We start from the raw sequence: 19,560 nt of genomic DNA on the forward strand, positions 1-19,560 counted from the left end.
TCATAACCATTCCTGACACGAAGACTAAATGTTGAGTGTCAGTTACTCTTGGTATACAGTACTGTGCTGTACTCCTCCACTGAACATCAGAAACAGGTGATCAAACCAAAGGAGTTATTTAAAAATCTACACACAAGCAAGCTTATAAAACACACTCTCGCAAACTTGATGAGCAGAATGGCCCTTACATCTAAATGTAAAAAAAGATGCTGATAGATTTTTAAATATACCTGAACTGCAAATGGTTTAAAATCACTATATTGGAATAATAATAATAATAAAAAACAAAAAACATCCAGAATATCTGTGACATCAGCTACCAGAGGAGAAGCAACGGAGAGGAGGCAGAATAGTAGGGAAACCCCCCCCCCCCCCCCCTGCAGTGTGTTCACGCCCCTGTGCTTATATTCAGTATAGAGGGTCAGACAGTTAACATCCACACACAAAGAGAAAAAAGAAACAATAGATTCAACACACATGCGTTCACATACACACATTCATATACAAACATATACAAACGTACTTACAATCGTTCGGACACACAAAATGACCGTTTCGAGCTTGCTACTAGAGACAGTACGTAAACCTATGGGAGCCAATTGTCGTAGAGCCATTTATAAAAGTAGGGCGTAAGGGGGTTGTTAAGGGAGTCAAAACCACTGAAAAAAATGAACCGTGTATCCCAGTATAAGTCCTTTCCTACCCCTCCCACCCTCCTATTACTACTGGTTTTACTTAGGCAAGTCCTACGAGAGAGAGAGCCACTGGCAGGCCATTTCAGGCCATTCTCATTATTTCCCCCATCAACCCCAATTGGGGAGTCTTGGTAGTCAAAGCCCCCATGCCAAGCAGCAGCGACCTTTAACCTCTGATGACCCCTGCACCCCCTCCCAATGCATCCACACGAGAAAGACAAACCTACCGTCTTGTCCCATCCCGTCCCTTCCCTTTCTGTGTTCTCTGGGACCCCTCTCATCCCCCTCCCTACCCCTCTCTCCTCCCCGTCCAGGTGGAGGCTTCTATAACAGCAGGCACGCATTCTTCTTGCCACGTTTCTTGGCCTGCAGCGCGGCCCTGGTGGCCATTTCAAAGACCTCCCTCACGCCGTCTTTTGTCTTGGCAGAGCATTCTAGGTAACCGAAGGCATTAATGCGGTTGGCCATGTCCCTTCCCTCCTCTGGCTTCACAGGCTCCTGTGAACGCAAAATTACAGAGATTGGTGGAGGTCAGTAACAGAAAATAATATAACCTACTGGTCATTTATTTTATCTATCATACACTTTGCCTAAAATATTGTAGGGATTACACATATTTATTTAGGTTTAGTATTAAGTAGTAGCCTATTCTATTCTCGTAACTGCACAAATATTTGTCAACAAGTCTGTTCAAAACAACAAGTCTAAAACTGTTATTGCAATCTCAGCTATAGCTACTCGACACTCTAGGAATGCTCAGAGGAGTACACACAGTAGTCTGATGGCCAGGCATGATCAAGGGCAGAGGCCAAACGATCTAAATGGGACGTGGGAAGGGTAACGTGGCGGATACCTGTTTCATTTTGGCAAGCTCCCTTCGTGTGTGCTCATCGTTGCGCAAGTCTTTCTTGTTGCCCACGAGGATGATAGGCACATTTGGGCAGAAGTGCTTCACCTCCGGAGTCCACTTCTCTGGAATATTCTCTGTGATCCAAAGACAAGGCAGTGCATTATGTTTTGATCTACAAATCAGCAGAGCAGACACCTGCTTAGATGTCCATAGTTGACACTTCAGAGTCAGTTACCATGAGTGACCTCCACCAATCAATTCACTGCTTCTGATTGTTTTCTACATACATTATGATTTTTTGAAGTCTTAGGAAATGTATTGTTTTCACTTTCACTTTAAAAGAGTGAGACTTGGAAATGTTTAGTAAATAACAAAACAGCATAACATCAAGGAACTGAAAATTGTTCGAGGATTTATGCTGGACTTTAAAAGTGACAGATTTTCCAACCCTCATCTGCCTGTCAAGACATTCAGTGCAGTACCTACCCAAACTGTCAGGACTGTCTATCGAGAAGCACATGAGTATGACATCAGTATCTGGGTAGGAGAGAGGTCTTAATCTGTCGTAGTCCTCTTGTCCAGCGGTATCCCACAAGGCTAGCTCCACCTAAAAAAAGAAAGACCACTTTTTCATATCCTTTCCAGATTTAAAAGCTAAACCTGAACAAAACAGATCTGTGCACAACATTCATTAACTACGTGATTATAGGCAGAATGATGGAAAGATAATATCAGTGCCCATATGCTTGGAAGTTTAGCTGATAACAGATCAGAAAATTCTGTATTTGGGTGATCTATAAGGATATAAACCTTTTGATAAACATACATATTTTTAAGCAAACTTTTCACATCTGAAAGGATCATATTAAGTTAATGCAAGCTGCTTAATTTCTTCAAAAGCTGCAGACTGTGCATTGATTTAATGTGCATGGTTACGACAGATTGCAATATAAAACATGTCTATAATTCATTACACATCATACACACGGTTACGTTTTCCAATGCATTATACTTCCTTTAGAATCTCAGGCCAGTGAATACAAAATGCTGACAGGTAAGAGTAAAAAAAAAAAAAAAGGAACTCTCAGCTGAAGACAATTCTATTGCTTGGCCACAGCTAATGCTATTCGCCTCTTATCTCCAGGGGAGACCAACTCGTAGGTGGTTGTGAAATTTCTTTACCATATCCACACTATTTCCCCATTACTACCCAAAAGGAGAAGCTGAAGGGGTTACAACTGAAACATAACGATTTTTTTTGTATCCAAAAGATGTCAGTGCAACTATTTGACTGACAGTCATCTATAGATTGGTAGGGAGTAGGGACATATATTTTGTCCATACATGAGGAGGCATTACGGTCAATACTAGAACTCCCACCTATAAGAGGAGAGTTAAGTCGACGTACTCTTGAAGGCTGTGGAGCTTGAATAGGCAGGCAACTGCTCAAATGGTTTGCCCAAAGCAGTCTTTCCAGCTTCATGCATTACTGAGCAGATTCCTCTTAAGGTAGCCCGAGGCAGAGGACGCCTTTGACTGTCTAGATTTGATTTAGGAATTTATCCTCATCAGTCTTTGGTGGGGCCAGTGAAACTTTTCATAAACTCTTACTAAAAGTGATGAAAACAACAAGCCACACTGCCTTGGCATCGGAATACCAACCCCAAAACATAACGCCTGGTAAACAAAACTTGTCCTTACAATTTTTGCACCCCAGAGATAATTCTAAAAATGTTTTATCATTGTGATGAAGAGAAGTATAATGGGCGCATAATGTGAGAGGAAAGAAAATGCATGTCCAAAGACACACAGGGGTGAAGAACCTAGGTGCTTCTTCACTTGGCATGCAATCTGTTCCCTGTGCTTACCTGTTTCCCATCCACTTCAATGTCAGCCACATAGTTTTCGAACACGGTGGGCACATAAACTTCTGGAAACTGGTCTTTGCTGAAAACTATGAGAAGGCAGGTCTTTCCACAAGCTCCATCCCCAACAATCACAAGCTTTTTACGAATGGCAGCCATCTAAAAAGGCATAGAAACCGTTAAAAGGGGTCTGGTTAAGCTCCTGGGACAAAACTGCAATGCACAGTCAGAAGAGTTAACTGAAATAGATTGGTAATTGTCACTTTATTTAAGATAACCTTGAGTATGTAGCCATTTTCGGAAACAGATACATAACACAATGACTAACCGCACAGCTTCATTATTGTATTTGAACACACCACTGTAGGAATCACTGCCGACATACGTTAGACCTAAAATTATTGCAAAAGCATGGGAAAGAGGCTCAAAAAGTAAACGGAAATTAAAAGGAGAAGCCCGAGCAAACAAGAACTGACCTTGTGAAAGCATGTCTACGCTTAAGAGAAATCTTAAATTCTACTGGGAATACTGGCATACAGGTTTAATTGAACTGCTCCGTTTCCAAACAAAATAGATAAATCGGAAGTTCAAATGCGGAAGTATGGGCTGACCGGAAATAACATTATTTTGTTTAGGGAAGCGTTAAGAAAATATATTGAGCATATTTTAAATTAATAATTGTGACATTCCAGATGTAATCTAATTTGGCACCAAGACATTTACAAGCCTCCAGTTAGACGAGTTGAAGTATTCTTGCGATGTGCTCCTCGGCCCAGTTTAACCTAACAAGGCCTATGCACCGCCCCACCGCACCCAAAACACCTCGAAGTAAAACAATTGTTAAAAATGTTCGTGCCTGTAAACGTCAGTCATCTTGCGAGCTGCTGGTTCAGTAAAACAAAGAAAAACGTGTCGTATTCAGGCTAATTTACTTGTTTCGATCCGTTGTTAGTACGCCACGTCGCCTTGTCTTGTTGAGCTAACATTAGCCAGCTAGCTGGGCTCTTAACTTGAGTGCTAGTTCTGAAATATGAAGAACTGTTGCTAGCACGCTAGCTAGCCGATAACAGCGAAGTGCAAAACCGGCCGGCGTAACAACATAACTTGGCTTAACGTTGAAGATAGCTACAGTGGTGTATTGAACATCCACATTACAGTGGAATTAAACAGAAAACAGATGGGGAAACATGTCTGAACATTCATATATACATTCAAATAATGCTTTAAATGCAACCTGATACAAAACACTAGATGGGCAATGTTAGCTGGCCGACACGGCAGCTAAGGAGCGCAGGTTTGGCTGCTAAGTAGCTAGGATAGCTGCTTAGCTATTGACTGGCAGCTAAGTACCAATATGGATTATCTCATTTCGCGACTGATCAAGAGGCAATTAAAATACAAACAATGTGCCAAACGTAACTGCGTTTCCAGTAATGCTATCAATGTTATGTTAAACAACTCAACCTTACACGTAGCCAAAAACTTCAGACAGGGCAAGTAACAAGCTAGCTATACCTTACTCAGATAGCTAGACAGCGAAGGTTAGCTTGTGAGGTTGTCAGGACAATATATTAGCTAGCTAACGTCGTTTTGTTTGCCAGCTAGCGACATTTCGCCTGTTTAAGCCCCAAGACAACCTTGAGAAAGAACATTTCTGAATATTGCCGAATTTAGTTTGCCCTGGTTACACCATGATATGTACTGTTGCAAACTTTGAACCAATTGATTTTAAAGCGGAAAGTGAGTTGTTGGTGGGTCAATAAGCCGGATAAGCAACAACGAAAGCTAATGAGCTGGCTACGCGTTTATCAACTTGGATAAACTTGATTTTATACCGTTTTTTACGATGTACTAATATGTTGGCGCGGGTAATAATCATCCACTTTGGTGGAAAATGTACGGGTACTGCGAAGATTCGGGCTTTATTGAGATAAAAGGCAAATTTACCGTTTCAATTTGTGGTGTGTCCTCTTTCCTTCTTCTCCCTACCAGGGTCTTAATCTCCGCCCACTTCCACAATGCCACGCAATTTCACCCGCCCTTGTGGTTAACTGGTCCAGGTAAATAAGTTAGAATTTTCAAGTTCATTTTTATTATCATGGATATTAAGGTTTTACACTTTCAAAATTACATTTAGACAACACACATGGACATACTGTTTCGTTGATTATATAGATTATATCAAAAAATCTATTTCCTATAAGACTTTCAAATCTATTGTAACACCTGCTGTAAATAAACCAAACCAACTTGTATCAACTCTAATGCTTTATGTAGTTAGTCTCTGTACAGATATAAAAATGAAAACAATATATTTTGACCATGTCCAAAAAAACTGGTGAGGCAGAGATGAGCCTGAAAATAGTGTTCACTGTTCAACTCTACCAAATTACCAGTATAAGAGAGTTATTAGTAAATTCAAAATGTACATAAGTAGAAAAATAAGAATACAATGTATGAACAATTTGAAAATATATAATAATATACACTGTCCTATGCCTGTAACGGAAACCATTTAGAATATGCTTGTTAAAATACATTGATATTGTATGCAAGATGGCACCCTTCATAGGACATGGATCACATAAAAGGTGCTGCCACCTACTGCGTCTTCAAGCATCACACATGACACTGACTGCCATGTGGGAAAAAAGGATTGCCAACATGTAAGATTTCAAAAGTGTTCAAAAGCATTTTCATACATGGTGTCACTGAAGTTTAGAGGGAAGAAAGTGTCACTGAAAATCCTGGGCAGAATTACATGAAGCTAAGAACAATGCAGAATCAAAGATTTGGCCTCTATGATGTCAGTCAAAAATGAGGAACACGGGCTGTGTACCAGAGATGGTGTGACAGAGGGAAGCAGGTTGGGCGTATTTTAGTTTAAAGTGGCAAATCTTTCTCAAGTAGGTGTCCATGTCCCAAAAAAAAAAGAAAAGTATTTCCCCCATCTTATTTTCTCATGATGCTGCTGTCCAACTGGTAGAACAAAACATAGGCCTGACCCGCCTGGAGCTGGGTCTCCGGGACTTGCTGCACACTGCAAAGGAAAAGCACAGGTCATTAAATACGGCTCCATTATATGTCTGCTGAAATATACTTTAACTTTCACAGGATCCTCACCTGGAATCATTGTAGTACCACCATCCATCCTCATCTCGACAACAGGCAGTGTAGTGGCCCATGTTCACCATGCCAGAGTGATAGCAGACTGCATACAGGTTATATAGCACTGGCCCTAAGAATAAAAACACATAGGTCTAAGATATTTCAAACATCCACTCTAACACATCCACTGTACCTATACAAAATAACGTCCTCATAAATGCAATGAGGAACCTTACTGTATATGAAATATTTTGAATATGATACCTGACATATAAAGCTCAAAAATGTTAAAATCCTTGGCAGCAAATTCAAAAGAGGCACAGAAAGGTTCCTACCACAGTCCACAGGCCCATATGGCCCCAGGTCCAGGTTAGTTATGGGAAAAGACACACGCACTGTGCTTTTGCTGATGGAGTACCTCGACATGGTAAACCGGTTCAGATCTAAGTTTTCAAGTCAAGTCCTTCTTTTCACAGCAACATGGCAAAAACACATAACATAGAACTAATCTATCATCTCTGTAGATCGGCATAGTAACTGTTTAGAGTTAGATTTAAAAAATGTAGGTAGAAAACTTTTCTATAGTGTAAACAGAAGATGGGTGGATACGTATGACAAGGACTTTGGGGAACCTCTGAATGGTCAGTCTTTTGGTGCTTTCTGTTCGACGACAACACCTCTCACACATCTGGCAAACACACACACACAAACACACACACACAAACAAAGACATTAAATAGCATTCAATGAGGGCCACCTGACAGACAGTCATGGAGAAACTGAAGTTACGATCGATTCTATATATGAAATTGAAAACTCAATTAGAAACATTTCCTGTTTGATTGTCAGCAGTAGCGTGTTCAGTATTCATATATCCAAAAACATCAGCAATATAACTCTTAGTTTTGTAGGCCATTTCAAACATACTGGTGCATTTTCCTCGTCAAGCTTTTCCTCTTGCGAGAAGAGGTCGAGGCATTCCTTGAGTGACACTCTATCTCCGCCTCTCTAAAGCAGAAGACAAGCAAACCGAGGGATAGATCAGCACACCAGGAACAAAAGGGCAAACCAGGGTCAATGACAGAGATAATCAGCAGAGAAGTGGACTGTACCTTTGGGAGAGGGAGAGACAGGTCACAGAACACATCAAATGTGTTGGAGTAATGAGAACAGATGGAGCAATGCAGAGAGCTACGCAACTGACCTGAGAAGAGGTCTGGGTAAAGGGGTGCCACAGACAATATACAGAAAGACTCATCAGGATGGAGAAGAGTGAGATGTTACAGGAATCAATTTAAGATGTATGAAAATATCAGACAAGGCATTCATATCTGATCAATTACATGACATGTAAATGTGATCACGTCATCAACTCTAAGGCTTAAGGTATTTCATGGTAGATAATATGTAGCTTGGTGTAAATTTGCTGATTCTGCACGACCAAACCTGAAAAAAATCCTACAGAGAATTTTCTGACCACAATGATCGCATGCAAAATGTCTGAAACTGTCAAGGTCACGAAGCTGATGAACTACTTACCAACAATTCTACTGTCATCCCTCTCAAGGTTTTTCTTCCACATGACGGTGGCCTGTTCAGCCAGTCTGGAGGAAATGACGACAGACAGAATAAATAAGCACCAGAGATACGCTGACATTTCTTTAATACGTCTTACACACATCATTCATTGCCTCTGTACCTGAAGATTTTGTGTTTAGGTTCCTGTGTGTTGTTTGGTGGACGCTTGGTGGGCCGGCGGTTTATCTCAGTATGTAGCCTGTCCAGCAGAAACCGCAGGAACTCCTGAGCATCTTGCTGACTAATTGGACAAAGAGAAAGAGAGAGAGAGAGAGAGAGAGAGAGAGAGGAGGGGTGTTAGGGGAGGCTAACAGTTCTATAGATGTAGTCATACCTTAACAGTTGAAAGGCCAAAGCCATAACTGAGTTTGAGACCCACCTGTAGCCACTGAAGTAAGGCACCGCTTCTTTAAAGGCGCTGTAAAACCTGCTGGGATTCACTACTGTGTCCTGGCCCTCTACATCCCACAGCCCAGACAGCACCTGAGTGAACGCTTCAAACGAGAGGGATGAGTTTTAGACAACAGAATGAGAACAATTTAAAAAGAGACTAGACATGCGGTACACATGCGAAGTCAAACTAAGAAAACAAGCACTAAACTCACTCTGTATTGTCAAAAGCGTAAATTAGTTGTGTTTAAAACAGATCTGTTTCAGTGCAATGAAGTTGGAACTTTCGGACAATTTGCAACGAGTGGAGCACTTTCTCTGTAGTCGCTGATCTACAGAGAGAGTGGGGACATACCATTCATGAGGACAGGCTCTTGCTTGCTTGAGTGCCTGTCCTGGAGATAGGACTTGGTGAGGCAGTAGTCTCGGAGACCGTGTGTGTGAGACAGACACTGAACCACTGCATTTAGAAAACACTTGACAAAAATGACAAAGAGAGAGAGAGAAAACTGATTTTAGGCAAAACATTTAGTGTCATGGACAAGCACAATAATAATTTGAATGACACTGATAGGTTGATTAATTTCAATTACGTCTTCAATTAACATATTTAATTTATTGATTCAAAGCACCAACAGATGAACATGATCTATCTGTTAAGAATTGGTGTCACATACTTTACATATAGTTTATAAACAAGACTTATTGTAAAAAGAAGAGACATACTGTGTTTCCCACGTTGCGCAACCCAACTTGCCCACTTCCCAGTGGGATTTCTGTCTACATGGAATGATTTAGAAACAGGAGGACAGAATTAGGGTTTTGGACAGTACATCTAACAAGTCTCCTTTCCCTTTTAATTCCCTATGTTCTGTCTTTGAACCTGTGAGTCCTCTGATCTATCCCTGAGTGCAGAGTTGTAGGTCCATTTTTAGCCCTCTGATCCCATTAAAGCAGACGCAGAGGACACTCAACACAGGTCAAGACAGACACACCTTTATCCAGCTGGGGGAGGGGTCTGAAGAGATTACAGGTGTCAACACACGTGTATGTGCAGATTGCGTGTATGTCCGTACGTATATGTGTATGTATGTTTATATGTGCAATGTACAATTTTCTGTTTTACACATGCACATTAGCTTCACTTCTGGATTAATTTGAGTTTCTCCCCATGTATCTAGCTTAAGTCATGAAAACCATGCAGTCAGACTACAGGGTATCTTAAGCGTTATGTCGCTAGCCCGCCCTCTGAGCACTCACCTTCTTGTCGGCCACCAGCAGCAGGCCCATGAGCGAGGTGTAGAGGACCGACTGCGAGATGTCCGTGCTTTCAGACTGGAGCCCGTTGTTGGCCACCAGCGAGCGGCGCAGGGCCTCGCACGAGTTCTCCGTCATGCCTCTGACATCGGTCCCTCGCCCAGCAGATACTCTCAAACTCGCACACACACCCGTCCCTGGCTAAGAGCTGTCAACGAATGTTAAATGCAGGGATTTTGCTCCTGTGGCCCGGGGTCGCTCAGGGGCTGAACATAATGAAACAGGCCATACAGTAAGAAGGCATCAAGATGACTTACACTGAGACGTCTACATTTAGATAATGTGTTACATTCTCATTTGAGTAAAATGTCTGTCTAGTCACGTTTTTTTTTAATCGTACTTCAGATTCAGACACTTAAAATGTGTGGACTAAATGAGACCTAAAATATCATTTCTATATCATTTCAGAATATGTTTCAATCCTTAATCACAATTCCACAGAATTAAGTCTGAAAATTGACAATTGGACTGCATGTCAAATTGTTCTCCAATATAATCATGTCGACATTCCTTATTTCAAATTGGAGTTCTTTATCCAACCAACCCATTTTTCTGCACTGCACCAACACAGACTTACCTTCAAGTTTCCTAGTGAAATATTCCAATTATATCCCATCCGACGTGGACTAGTCCATCCGAGCAGGCCACCACACAAGCCACCTTTCACTTCCCCACTGCTCTCCTCTCTCCTGTCACTCTACCTGCTGCTCAGTGTATCGTCCCTTCGCCTGCGAGAGTTCTGACAAATGTGAGACCTAAATAGCCTCTAATCTTTTCTCCCTCTAAACTTAGACCACACAGTTCCCACTCCTGTCATGGTTTCACTACCTATTATGTAATTTACAACATGGAGTGTGTTTGTTAGGTTTTCTTTGCAACTTTAATTGAATTTCTATATCAAATGCAACTTCACAAAACATTTTTGACCAATTAATATCTACCTTACTATAATTAGAAATGTATCGAGCCAAGCTAGCCACAGATCCATTTGAATTCCAAGTCTTTTTTTGGCTACAGACAACTTGGCAACAGTCATCACCGTTTACCGATAGGAGAAAAACTATGTATGGTCACTTAGAGTGACTTCTGCCTTGGTCTGGGTCTGCGTCTGTGTCTGCGTCTCTGTCTGTCTGTCTGTCTGTCTGTCTGTCTGTCTGTCTGCCTGTCTGCCTGTCTGCCTGCCTGTCTGCCTGTCTGCCTGTCTGCCTGTCTGCCTGTCTGCCTGCCTGTCTGCCTGTCTGGGTACAGCTGTAAACTGCATCCGTAAAAAATCTAAACAGATTTATTCATTAGTGATAATTAATAAGGGATTATAAAATAATTTCTCAATTGTGGATTTATTCATACTGTTACATAGATAGTCATACTAAGTATGTTGTATGACAGATGTGGAACTGAAGACAGCAATTATGTCAGTTTATTTATTTTATAAAATGTTGTAAAGAGTATTTAGATTGTATGCATTTAATATGTAAGCAATTTAGATACCATTTTCAAATATTACAATGCTCCGGTGGGTAAAATATCACACAACCTCTACACAACCATTCACATACAATTACATTCATCATCTGATGTATCATAGGGTTCTGAAAACTACCTCTTATCTCAACTCCTCCAGTACGCTACATCCAGCATGATTCATTCTTCTGCTGAGGGACATCCGGGGAAAGTTCATACAGTTTTTGAAAAGTGGCCCAGGTTTCTGGTGGGGTAAAATGATCACTGCATGTACAAGAAAATGTTCCGTGTGAATCACTTTATGTTCAGTAACAAGCTTGCATATATGGATCTATTGACCAATCATCTCCACGTCTGAGTTCAGGTTCAGTTCAGCTATGTGACACAGGTCAGGGTTCGGGGAGAAGCGAGGCGATTGGCTGGTGTGAGCCACGCTGTCCCGTGATCGGACCATTGCCTGGCGGAGACATGAGGTCCACTGCTGCTTGTTGAAAGAGTCGTTGGCCTGGAGGCTGTGGGACTGTGCCTTAGAGCGCCCTCTGCTGCTCACTCTGAAACAGTTCTTCACTGAGGGATGGCAACAAGAGAAAGGAGGAGAGTGAAGTTTCTGCAAACTGTTTTAATACGACATTTCATGTCATTCAGAGCTTATATGTTGTTATTCAGATATTTTTATTAGAAATGTTGTTGGCTTCGACCAGAATGTTGTTGGCTTCAATCAGAGTATTACTCCATTACCGGTAGTTTAGTTTTAAGATGCCAAGTTATATTATGGTTTTCTTTGCCCTACCATGCCAATTCTATCTTTACCTTTGTCATTCCCAGTGAAGGCCCCACGGAATGATCCGGAACTCCCAGCATCTCCGTCCGGGATGTCTTCAAACACGAGATGCTCTGCGGGGAGGGGTTGGCGGTAGACCTGAAACTGGGCCATGCCCTCTCTGTCTGACACCACAGGTCTGGTCAGCACCAGCACCAGCTCAAACAGGAAAACATACAGCTTCTGGAAACATGAATTATGAATTATTACATACGCAATATTTAAAAAAATTTGAACATCATAATATGATCAGTGCTCTTGGAACTACATTTGCTTCTGTGTATATGAATAGAGGTTGTTCTTTTCAGCATAGTAAAGTACACTCACTGGCCACTTGTTTTGTTAGGTACACCTTGCTCCTACCTCCTTTGGCCTAAGAGCTTTGGCACAGATTCAACAAGGTTCTAGAAGCACTTCTCAGACACTTTGGGCCATACAGAGATGATAGCACCACACAGTTGTTGCAGATTTGTGGGCAGCAACTTCATGATGCAAATGTCCCGTCCCACCCCATCCCAAGGGTGCTATATTTGATTGACAGCTGGTGACTTGAGGAGGCCATTTGAGTACAATGAACTTTGAGCTTTGTGACATGGCACGTTATGCTGCTGAAAGTAGCCATTAGAAGATGGGTACACTGTGGTCATAAAGGGATGGGCATGGTAGCCAACAACTCAATACTTAAATAATACTCAATTAGTACGCTCAAATTGTGCCAATAAAATATACCATAACACATCCACCAGCAGCCTGAATTGTTGATACAGGCAGGATGGATCCATGCTTTTGCGTTGTTTACGCCAAATTCTGATCCTACCATCTGAATGCCGCAGCAGAAATCGAGATTTATCAGACTAGGCAATGTTTTTTCCAATCTTCTATTGTCTAATTTTGGGTGAGCCCGTGCCCACTGTAGCCTCAGTTTCCGGTTCTCCACTGACAGGAGTGGCACCTGGTGTGGTTTTCGGCTGCTGTAGCCCATCTACTTCAAGGTCCAATGTGCTGTGCGTTTAGAGATACTTTTATGCATACCTTGGCTGTAACAAGTGGTTGTTTGAGTTACTGTTATCCCTTTACCAGCTCCAACCAGGCTGACTATTGTTCTCTGGCCTCTGCCATCAACAAGGTAATTTTCGGTCCAGAGAACCGCTACTCACTGCATGTTTTTTTCTCTTTGGGACGATGCTCTGTAAACCCTAGAGACAGTTGTGCATGAAAATCCCAGGAGATCAGCAGTTTGTGAAATACTCATACTAGCCGTCTGGCACCAACAAACATGCCACGTTTAGTCACTTAAAGCACCTCTCTGAAGTTTGGTTTGAACTTGACTGTGTCAACATGTCTAAATGCATTGAGTTTCTGTTATGTGATTGTCTGATTAGATATTTGCCTTAAAGAGTAGTTGAACAGGTGTACCAAATGAAGTGGCCGGTAAGCATATGCTGGATAACAAGAGCTTCCCACGGATGTAACCGTGTCCCATTGTTTACCATGTCAGGGTTCTTTTCAGTGCCCAAACTTGTGTTCTCTATCTACTGATTAACTGCATAGGGAACTCAGTTCCGAACTGAGATTCGTCTGCAGTGTAAGTGGAGTAGCGGGAGTCACCTGTCCCTTCGTGCTCTTGAGCTCGCCGTGGCAGTAGATGAAATTGGAGCGCATGATCTCCGGCACTCTCTGGATGTCCTCCGGGTAATTCAGGCTCATCCTGTAGAACTGGCACTCGGCCTGGCCAGTCTTGCGGTCCACTTGGGACAAAATGGTCTGAATCAAGTCAATCTGAGAGCGGAGGTGGAGGAAGGAAGACAGAGGAGGTGAGAGATGAGTAGGTGTTGAGGTGAGATGGAGACATGACCCGCAATAGTTCCGCGCTCAGCCCAAGTGATGCGTGCTGCAGCGGAAATAGTGGCTCAGTCAGGCACACAAACAGGCACACGCACACGCACACACACACGCACACGCACACGCACACGCACACGCACACGCACGCACCATGGATAGTGAAAAGGACTGCATTTACAAATGCTCTTGTGTTCTGTTATTTTGCTGTTTCTTGTGTTTGATGTTTCTTGTGTTTGCCATTTCTATAGCTAACTTCATGTGATAAGGCCATTTTAGAACTGGACTGGACTGTGCAACAATTACACAATTACAGCATGCATTGTTTTGTATGAAAGGGGCTATACAAATAAAGTTAATTATTATTATTATTATTAATAATAATAATAATAGTATTAATATTAATATTATGCTGTTATTTGCCTGTGTTTGTGCAGGTCAACTAATTGTTAACAATGTCATTGGTTCAATACCCTGAGAGCACATGTACCAATGAATTTTTTTTTCTATACTAGAAGTCACTTTGGACTTAGTCCTCAGGGTCTGCTAAATGCATTCAGAGTTCACTGCTTGTTAGTTAACGTAGATCTCTGGTACAACACAACGGTTTGTCTTTGTGACAGCCATAATGGTAGTTGGTCAGCACTCACAGCGTCAGGCAGGGCGTCCTCGTCGGGGTGGTCTTTGGGCGTGCATTTCTTGATCTCCTTGAGGAGCAGTGGGTACTTGACCAGGCGACTGCGTGGCAGGTCCAGGAAGTTCCAGAGGTCCAGCTTCCTGCTGAAAGTGGACTCCTGACACAGCTGCAGAAACTGGTCCACACGCCGGTCCTGCTTCTTCTGGTCCAGCAACGACTTTGCCGCCACCTGGTTGCAGCAGTAGGTGATGTAGGCCTCCAGGCAAGGGAACTGAAGAGAGGAACAGACCAAGATGGCGTCAAGATCACAGGCACTTACTATTCATCTGGCTCACAGGATGGTGAGAAACTGTTGCAAAAAATTGTCCTAATGACACTTTTTGAACGGTATAAAAATACTCAAAAAATCCATGATTTTGGTACCTGTCTACCCTTAAACAGGCCACTTCATTACACTTGAGATAGCTTATTGGAAGTGCAAGTAAAAATAACCTGTAACACTGACTCATATATGTTTGCTGTGAAGTAGGTACAAGAAAAATGACTGTCTTGGCAGCATGCTCTGGTACACACACACACACACACACACACACACACACACACACACACACACACACACACACACACACACAATTCCACTTCTCCACCTCGTTAACACTCACCCACTGCAGCAGGGTGGGCCCCACCGCCTCCACCGTCTTCTCCGCTCCCCTCAGCCGCTCCAGGCGAGTCAGGCAATCTGCAAATGAAATGAACCCACAGGCTGACTGTCACTGCTGCCCACTAGAGGGAGCCCTGGAGTATGCTGCTCTGCAGTGACTCGGTACCTTCATGAAGAGGTATGAGGGAGTCGAGCGTCCCAAATATCTGGCCCAACTCGCTCTCTGTCAGGATGTCCAGCTTCAGCATGGGCTCGTAATAAACCTGTAGTCGGTGAGGGCAAGGTTACTGTTATCTTTATCCCTCAGGGATGGAGATAGAATAGTAATATCATGGCATAGCTAGCAGTTAAGCATTGATGCTTTGCTGAATACATTTGTGTTTATGTAATTTTAGTAGGTAGATGATCACATACCTTTTTGACCAACTTCAGGTCCTCTATGAGCTGTCTCTCCCCCTGTGTGAGTTCATGGATGATCTGCAAATTGAACCACGACGCTTAGAACTGAGGGACATCACCACACCCAATTGTGGTGAAAATAAACAGGAATAAATTACTACAACTGCTCTATAGTTATGCTGAAGTAATGGCTGTTCACAGAGAAGGCTGTAGCTATGGGGAAACCCGAAATAGAGAACAAGGCCAGCTCACTTCCTGTTTCATAACCATGGCAGCAGAGCTCAACAGCTGTTCTACGGAGAAGCCAGTCCAAAGAGGCATTCAGAAGTCTGACCACCTTTAACCAACGCCCCAGTTTTAGACCACTGCATCTATTCGTAGCTATGGGTCTCCAGCCAATAGAACAATGTTCCTGTGTACAGCTCCTCCGGGGCTCCCTCCGTATGGCTCTAGCAAGTTCCGTTGCAGCATTCTGAGCTTCCTCCACCAGTTATCACATCTGAGCCCTACAGTGGCCCCTCTCACCTGGCCCGTGGCTGAAACCATGGGGCCCCTCACTGTGCTTTTACCTCCTGTCTCTTGATCTCTCTGTCACTCAGGCCCCCAGTCATGCAGTCCACAGTGTCACTCCACAGCTGGCTGTTCCGACGCCGTGGAAACGAAGACGCCTTCTGGCGCGTCCGGATGGCGGGTGGCAGCGGCCGTGCCTCTGTCCGGAAACTGATGGACCTCTGTGACGTGGTTTCAAGGTTGGTGGTGTATACCAATAGGTGAGACAAAGCATCAATACACACACAGACATACACACACAGACACACACACACACACACACACACACACACACACACACACACACACACACACACACACACACACACACACACACACACACACACACACACACACACACACACACACACACACACACACACACACACACACAATTCCACTACTCCATCTATTTATCCAACTGAAGATGCATGCATGGTGCTTGCAGTGTGTTGAAAACCCATCTAAAGTGAGGGCTCGCATACATATTCTTTTGACGGTTTCAACAGTGTGAGTTAATGATGCATGTGTGTCCATTCAGTAGGCTACCTGTATAGACTGTCCCAGGCGTTTCAGTGCTGGAGTTTTCACTTGTGGTATGATGCCTGTGTGTCCCGCGCCCTTTCCAATTGGTTTGACCTTTTTATTACAGGGTTCCTTCAGAATTATATAAAAAAAAGATGAAACAAAAATAAATGACAAATAAATATCTCGCCACATGACAGGGAGAGTTAAATGATTATGTTCAACGGCACTGTATACTTCACCTCATAATCGTGCAGTGAGTCTGTACTGGTATCAACGTCCTCTTCATCCTACCACAGAGGCCAGAACATGATGAGTAAATGCTCGTTTTTTCCAGATTTACGGGAAGATTAGTTAAGCAGTAGCAAGGTCAGCTTGAAAAAAGTGGTGTTGATTGCAATTTCAGAAAAAGAAAAACAGTCACCAGAAAACAACTGCCATTTACAATATATGTGTCAACTGCTTTACTGAGAAAGGCAGATCTGACACACACTCGCTGTGTCAGCACTGTGGCAATGCTCAAGTGTAAGAGAGCTACAAGGAATATGAGGTGAGAGAATAAGCAGCCAGGAAGAGGTTTATGAGAAAAAGAAAAAAAAAAAAAAAAGAGAGAGAGAGAGAGAGAGAGAGAGAGAGAGAATCACTAAGCCTGTAAGTGAAAGAGCAAAATACCAAAGACATTTTCTGCATGGGTTGAGTTTCCGTCTTGAAACAGGAAACTGAATTGTATAATTTTTGCTCTACCATAACTGCCATATCAATCTTTATGTTGCCTTGATGTACACGATCAGAGGGCATTGCTCATGAATAAGTCTTTGGTCTATATTGCCTGGATGAGGTTATTTTTTTAAGAAGAGTCTCTGACATGTAGTCATGGGATCACCTGATTCATCTGATTCACCTGATTCATAGCAGTCTGTGGCCTCACACAGCTTCCGTTACAAAGACATCGACAGATAAGCAAGAGGAGAAGCAAGAGACCAACATAGAGTGGAAGTCACTATGCTCAGTTGTCAGTCAATCAGGGGGTTAACATGCACAGTTGTCATTAGGACAGACAGCACCACTGCACTGAAAAGCATTTCCTCTCAATCATTTGTGGTCACGTAATTAGTATTTGAGGTTCACAAGACAGTGAGGCGTGAGGAAATCGGCTCACATTGTACTCTGCAGCTCTTGCTAAACTCCCTGCATCACTGTGTGGGTCCTGTTTCCTTTTCTTCTGCAATGAAACCCACAAGATAGACATTGATGGACACTAGGCCTTTTAACAGGGACAGACCAGAGTCAGGCTAGTGTTTTTCATACAAGGGGGCGTTAAGGACTGCTCCAAATGTTCTGTAGTGATGGACAGAGGCTGCAATTAGCATCCATACATTGTTACACTTTTACAAATACTATTACATTTTTCTTTTAGCTATATTTTGGGTAACTGAAAATGTAGCTATTGCTGGGTACCATGTCTGGGCGATGTTACCATTGACTGTTCATGTACAGATAATCATGTAGTTTTAAATTACCTTTACATTGTCTTAATCAGCTTTATCAAGTCCCATTAACCTATCAAAATGTCAGTCAGTTATTATTAACTGGAAGTGTGATGCCACATAAGTACAGTGGTGTAGTGGTCCCTGGAGAAGTGGGTATACTCTTAATTTTTTTAAGCAGCCCAAACAGCACAGGATAAACGCCCTGCTTTGAGAAGTGGGTATACGCAATGCTGACTGAAGAATAAGTGGGTATACTCCGTATACCTGCATATACCCTGGACTACACCACTGCATAAGTGTTAACTATGCATTAGGGTTAGGTCCCAAATTTGTACAGCACATGTGCTAGTCAAATGACTCGAAATGGATCTTGCATAAGTCTCAAGGTGCCCACAAATCTACCAAACTGAACACAATACCTGTGACCAAGACAAGATACTTGGTAACGGAAAAAGAAAGTTTATTTCTTACTCCTGCATAGTCTGAAGACCTGGCCCAAGCTGATAGCCGGTCCCTTGGGTGAGGTGACCTGGAAATTTTCAAAGGAAAATGAGCAGGAGGATAATCCACTTACTGAAGGAGTTATCAACATTATCTTATCTTTTTTTGAAATTCAGAATTCTACAAAAGCTATGGTGCATGTACCAGCATAACCAGACCACTTTGAATAGCAGTGAAAACCTTGTGAAACAGTAGTAACAGTCTAGGAGGTCTCACCAGGAAGGTGCTTCATCTGTCTCAGAGTCTTCAGGATCCATCTTCTCTTCTTCGAAGTCCATTATTCACTTCTCTCTCTCAAGGCCTCTCCAACTCCATGATACAATTTACGACATCCCAAACAAAAACCATTCAAGAGCCATGTCTACAAATAAAAAAGACATTGAGAAAAAAAATCCTGACTAAAACTAAAGTAAAAGCACCTGTCACACCTCATGAAAAAGGGTCAGACGGCTGAGAGCTACAGCGAGCTCTCCCCTCCTCCCCCTGCTCTCTTCCTCTTAGCACTCGCAACCTCTACTACCCACATCCTGTGTGTGAGCAGGTTCTTCAGTTTCCTGTTGTTTCCTTTGACACGAGCGGGGCGCAAGCCCTACTGGGTTGATTCAAGTGATGCCTCAATAAGCCAGGATTGAATGGGGTTGAGGCGACATCAATCTTTTTGAGGTTGTAACATGTTCCCCGTGACCCGTATACTGACAGAAGGCAGAACATATGACTTTTCGACTGAGCTGCACACAGGAAGTGAAGGCAGTGACTGATGACCCACTTCCCTGTTTGGACAGAACTAACATGATCAACTACACTCAAAGTTTAAATGGGCAGTCAGTCGTCCTTTACAGACAAGATCTAATTTTTAAACTAAGGAGACGTTAGGT

At 42.7% G+C, this 19,560-nt stretch overlaps 3 protein-coding genes across 3 annotated transcripts; all 3 read right to left on the bottom strand.

Moving 5' to 3' along the window:
* Nucleotides 1–981: 981 nt before the first annotated feature.
* rhoac (ras homolog gene family, member Ac) lies at nt 982–5,411 on the bottom strand. The gene is made up of 5 exons (XM_080854249.1): nt 5,358–5,411; nt 3,414–3,569; nt 2,032–2,152; nt 1,549–1,679; nt 982–1,193 (listed from the first exon to the last, which is right to left on the bottom strand). Exons 2-5 carry the CDS (start codon nt 3,567–3,569, stop codon nt 1,020–1,022), a joined length of 582 nt encoding a protein of 193 aa, XP_080710375.1. The 5' UTR covers nt 5,358–5,411; the 3' UTR covers nt 982–1,019.
* Nucleotides 5,412–5,739: 328 nt separating this feature from the next.
* On the bottom strand, nt 5,740–10,476 carry usp21 (ubiquitin specific peptidase 21). Its single transcript, XM_080854659.1, has 13 exons — nt 10,381–10,476; nt 9,747–10,009; nt 9,213–9,266; nt 8,842–8,962; nt 8,476–8,590; nt 8,218–8,337; nt 8,058–8,122; nt 7,631–7,734; nt 7,446–7,526; nt 7,128–7,206; nt 6,854–6,961; nt 6,534–6,648; nt 5,740–6,450 (listed from the first exon to the last, which is right to left on the bottom strand). Exons 2-13 carry the CDS (start codon nt 9,879–9,881, stop codon nt 6,363–6,365), a joined length of 1,185 nt encoding a protein of 394 aa, XP_080710785.1. The 5' UTR covers nt 9,882–10,009; nt 10,381–10,476; the 3' UTR covers nt 5,740–6,362.
* Nucleotides 10,477–11,555: 1,079 nt separating this feature from the next.
* On the bottom strand, nt 11,556–18,963 carry arhgef3l (Rho guanine nucleotide exchange factor (GEF) 3, like; the record flags this gene model as incomplete). The annotated part of the gene is made up of 13 exons (XM_080853484.1): nt 11,556–11,831; nt 12,075–12,267; nt 13,693–13,863; nt 14,574–14,831; nt 15,223–15,299; nt 15,388–15,484; nt 15,636–15,698; nt 16,190–16,351; nt 16,719–16,826; nt 16,937–16,984; nt 17,854–17,916; nt 18,656–18,713; nt 18,902–18,963. The coding sequence occupies 13 exons, from the start codon at nt 18,961–18,963 to the stop codon at nt 11,596–11,598; spliced, it is 1,596 nt and encodes a 531-aa protein (XP_080709610.1). The 3' UTR covers nt 11,556–11,595.
* Nucleotides 18,964–19,560: the final 597 nt, after the last annotated feature.

This window comes from Sprattus sprattus (assembly GCF_963457725.1).
Source record: "Sprattus sprattus genome assembly, chromosome: 16".
In the NCBI taxonomy this organism is placed as follows: domain Eukaryota; kingdom Metazoa; phylum Chordata; class Actinopteri; order Clupeiformes; family Clupeidae; genus Sprattus; species Sprattus sprattus.

Bases quoted from the DNA above. Each gene is read 5' to 3' on its own strand.
- usp21 (XM_080854659.1), bottom strand. From the start codon at position 9,881: ATGACGGAGAACTCGTGCGAGGCCCTGCGCCGCTCGCTGGTGGCCAAC. The intron at 8,591-8,841 runs GTATGTCCCCAC...TCTCGTTTGAAG, and splicing joins AGAGCCTGTCCTCATGAATG to CGTTCACTCAGGTGCTGTCT. The intron at 6,451-6,533 runs GTGAGGATCCTG...TTTCCTTTGCAG, and splicing joins TGGTACTACAATGATTCCAG to TGTGCAGCAAGTCCCGGAGA.
- rhoac (XM_080854249.1), bottom strand. From the start codon at position 3,569: ATGGCTGCCATTCGTAAAAAGCTTGTGATTGTTGGGGATGGAGCTTGT. The intron at 2,153-3,413 runs GTAAGCACAGGG...TTCTTTTTTTAG, and splicing joins TTGAAGTGGATGGGAAACAG to GTGGAGCTAGCCTTGTGGGA. The intron at 1,680-2,031 runs GTAGGTACTGCA...TTTGGATCACAG, and splicing joins AGACAGTCCTGACAGTTTGG to AGAATATTCCAGAGAAGTGG.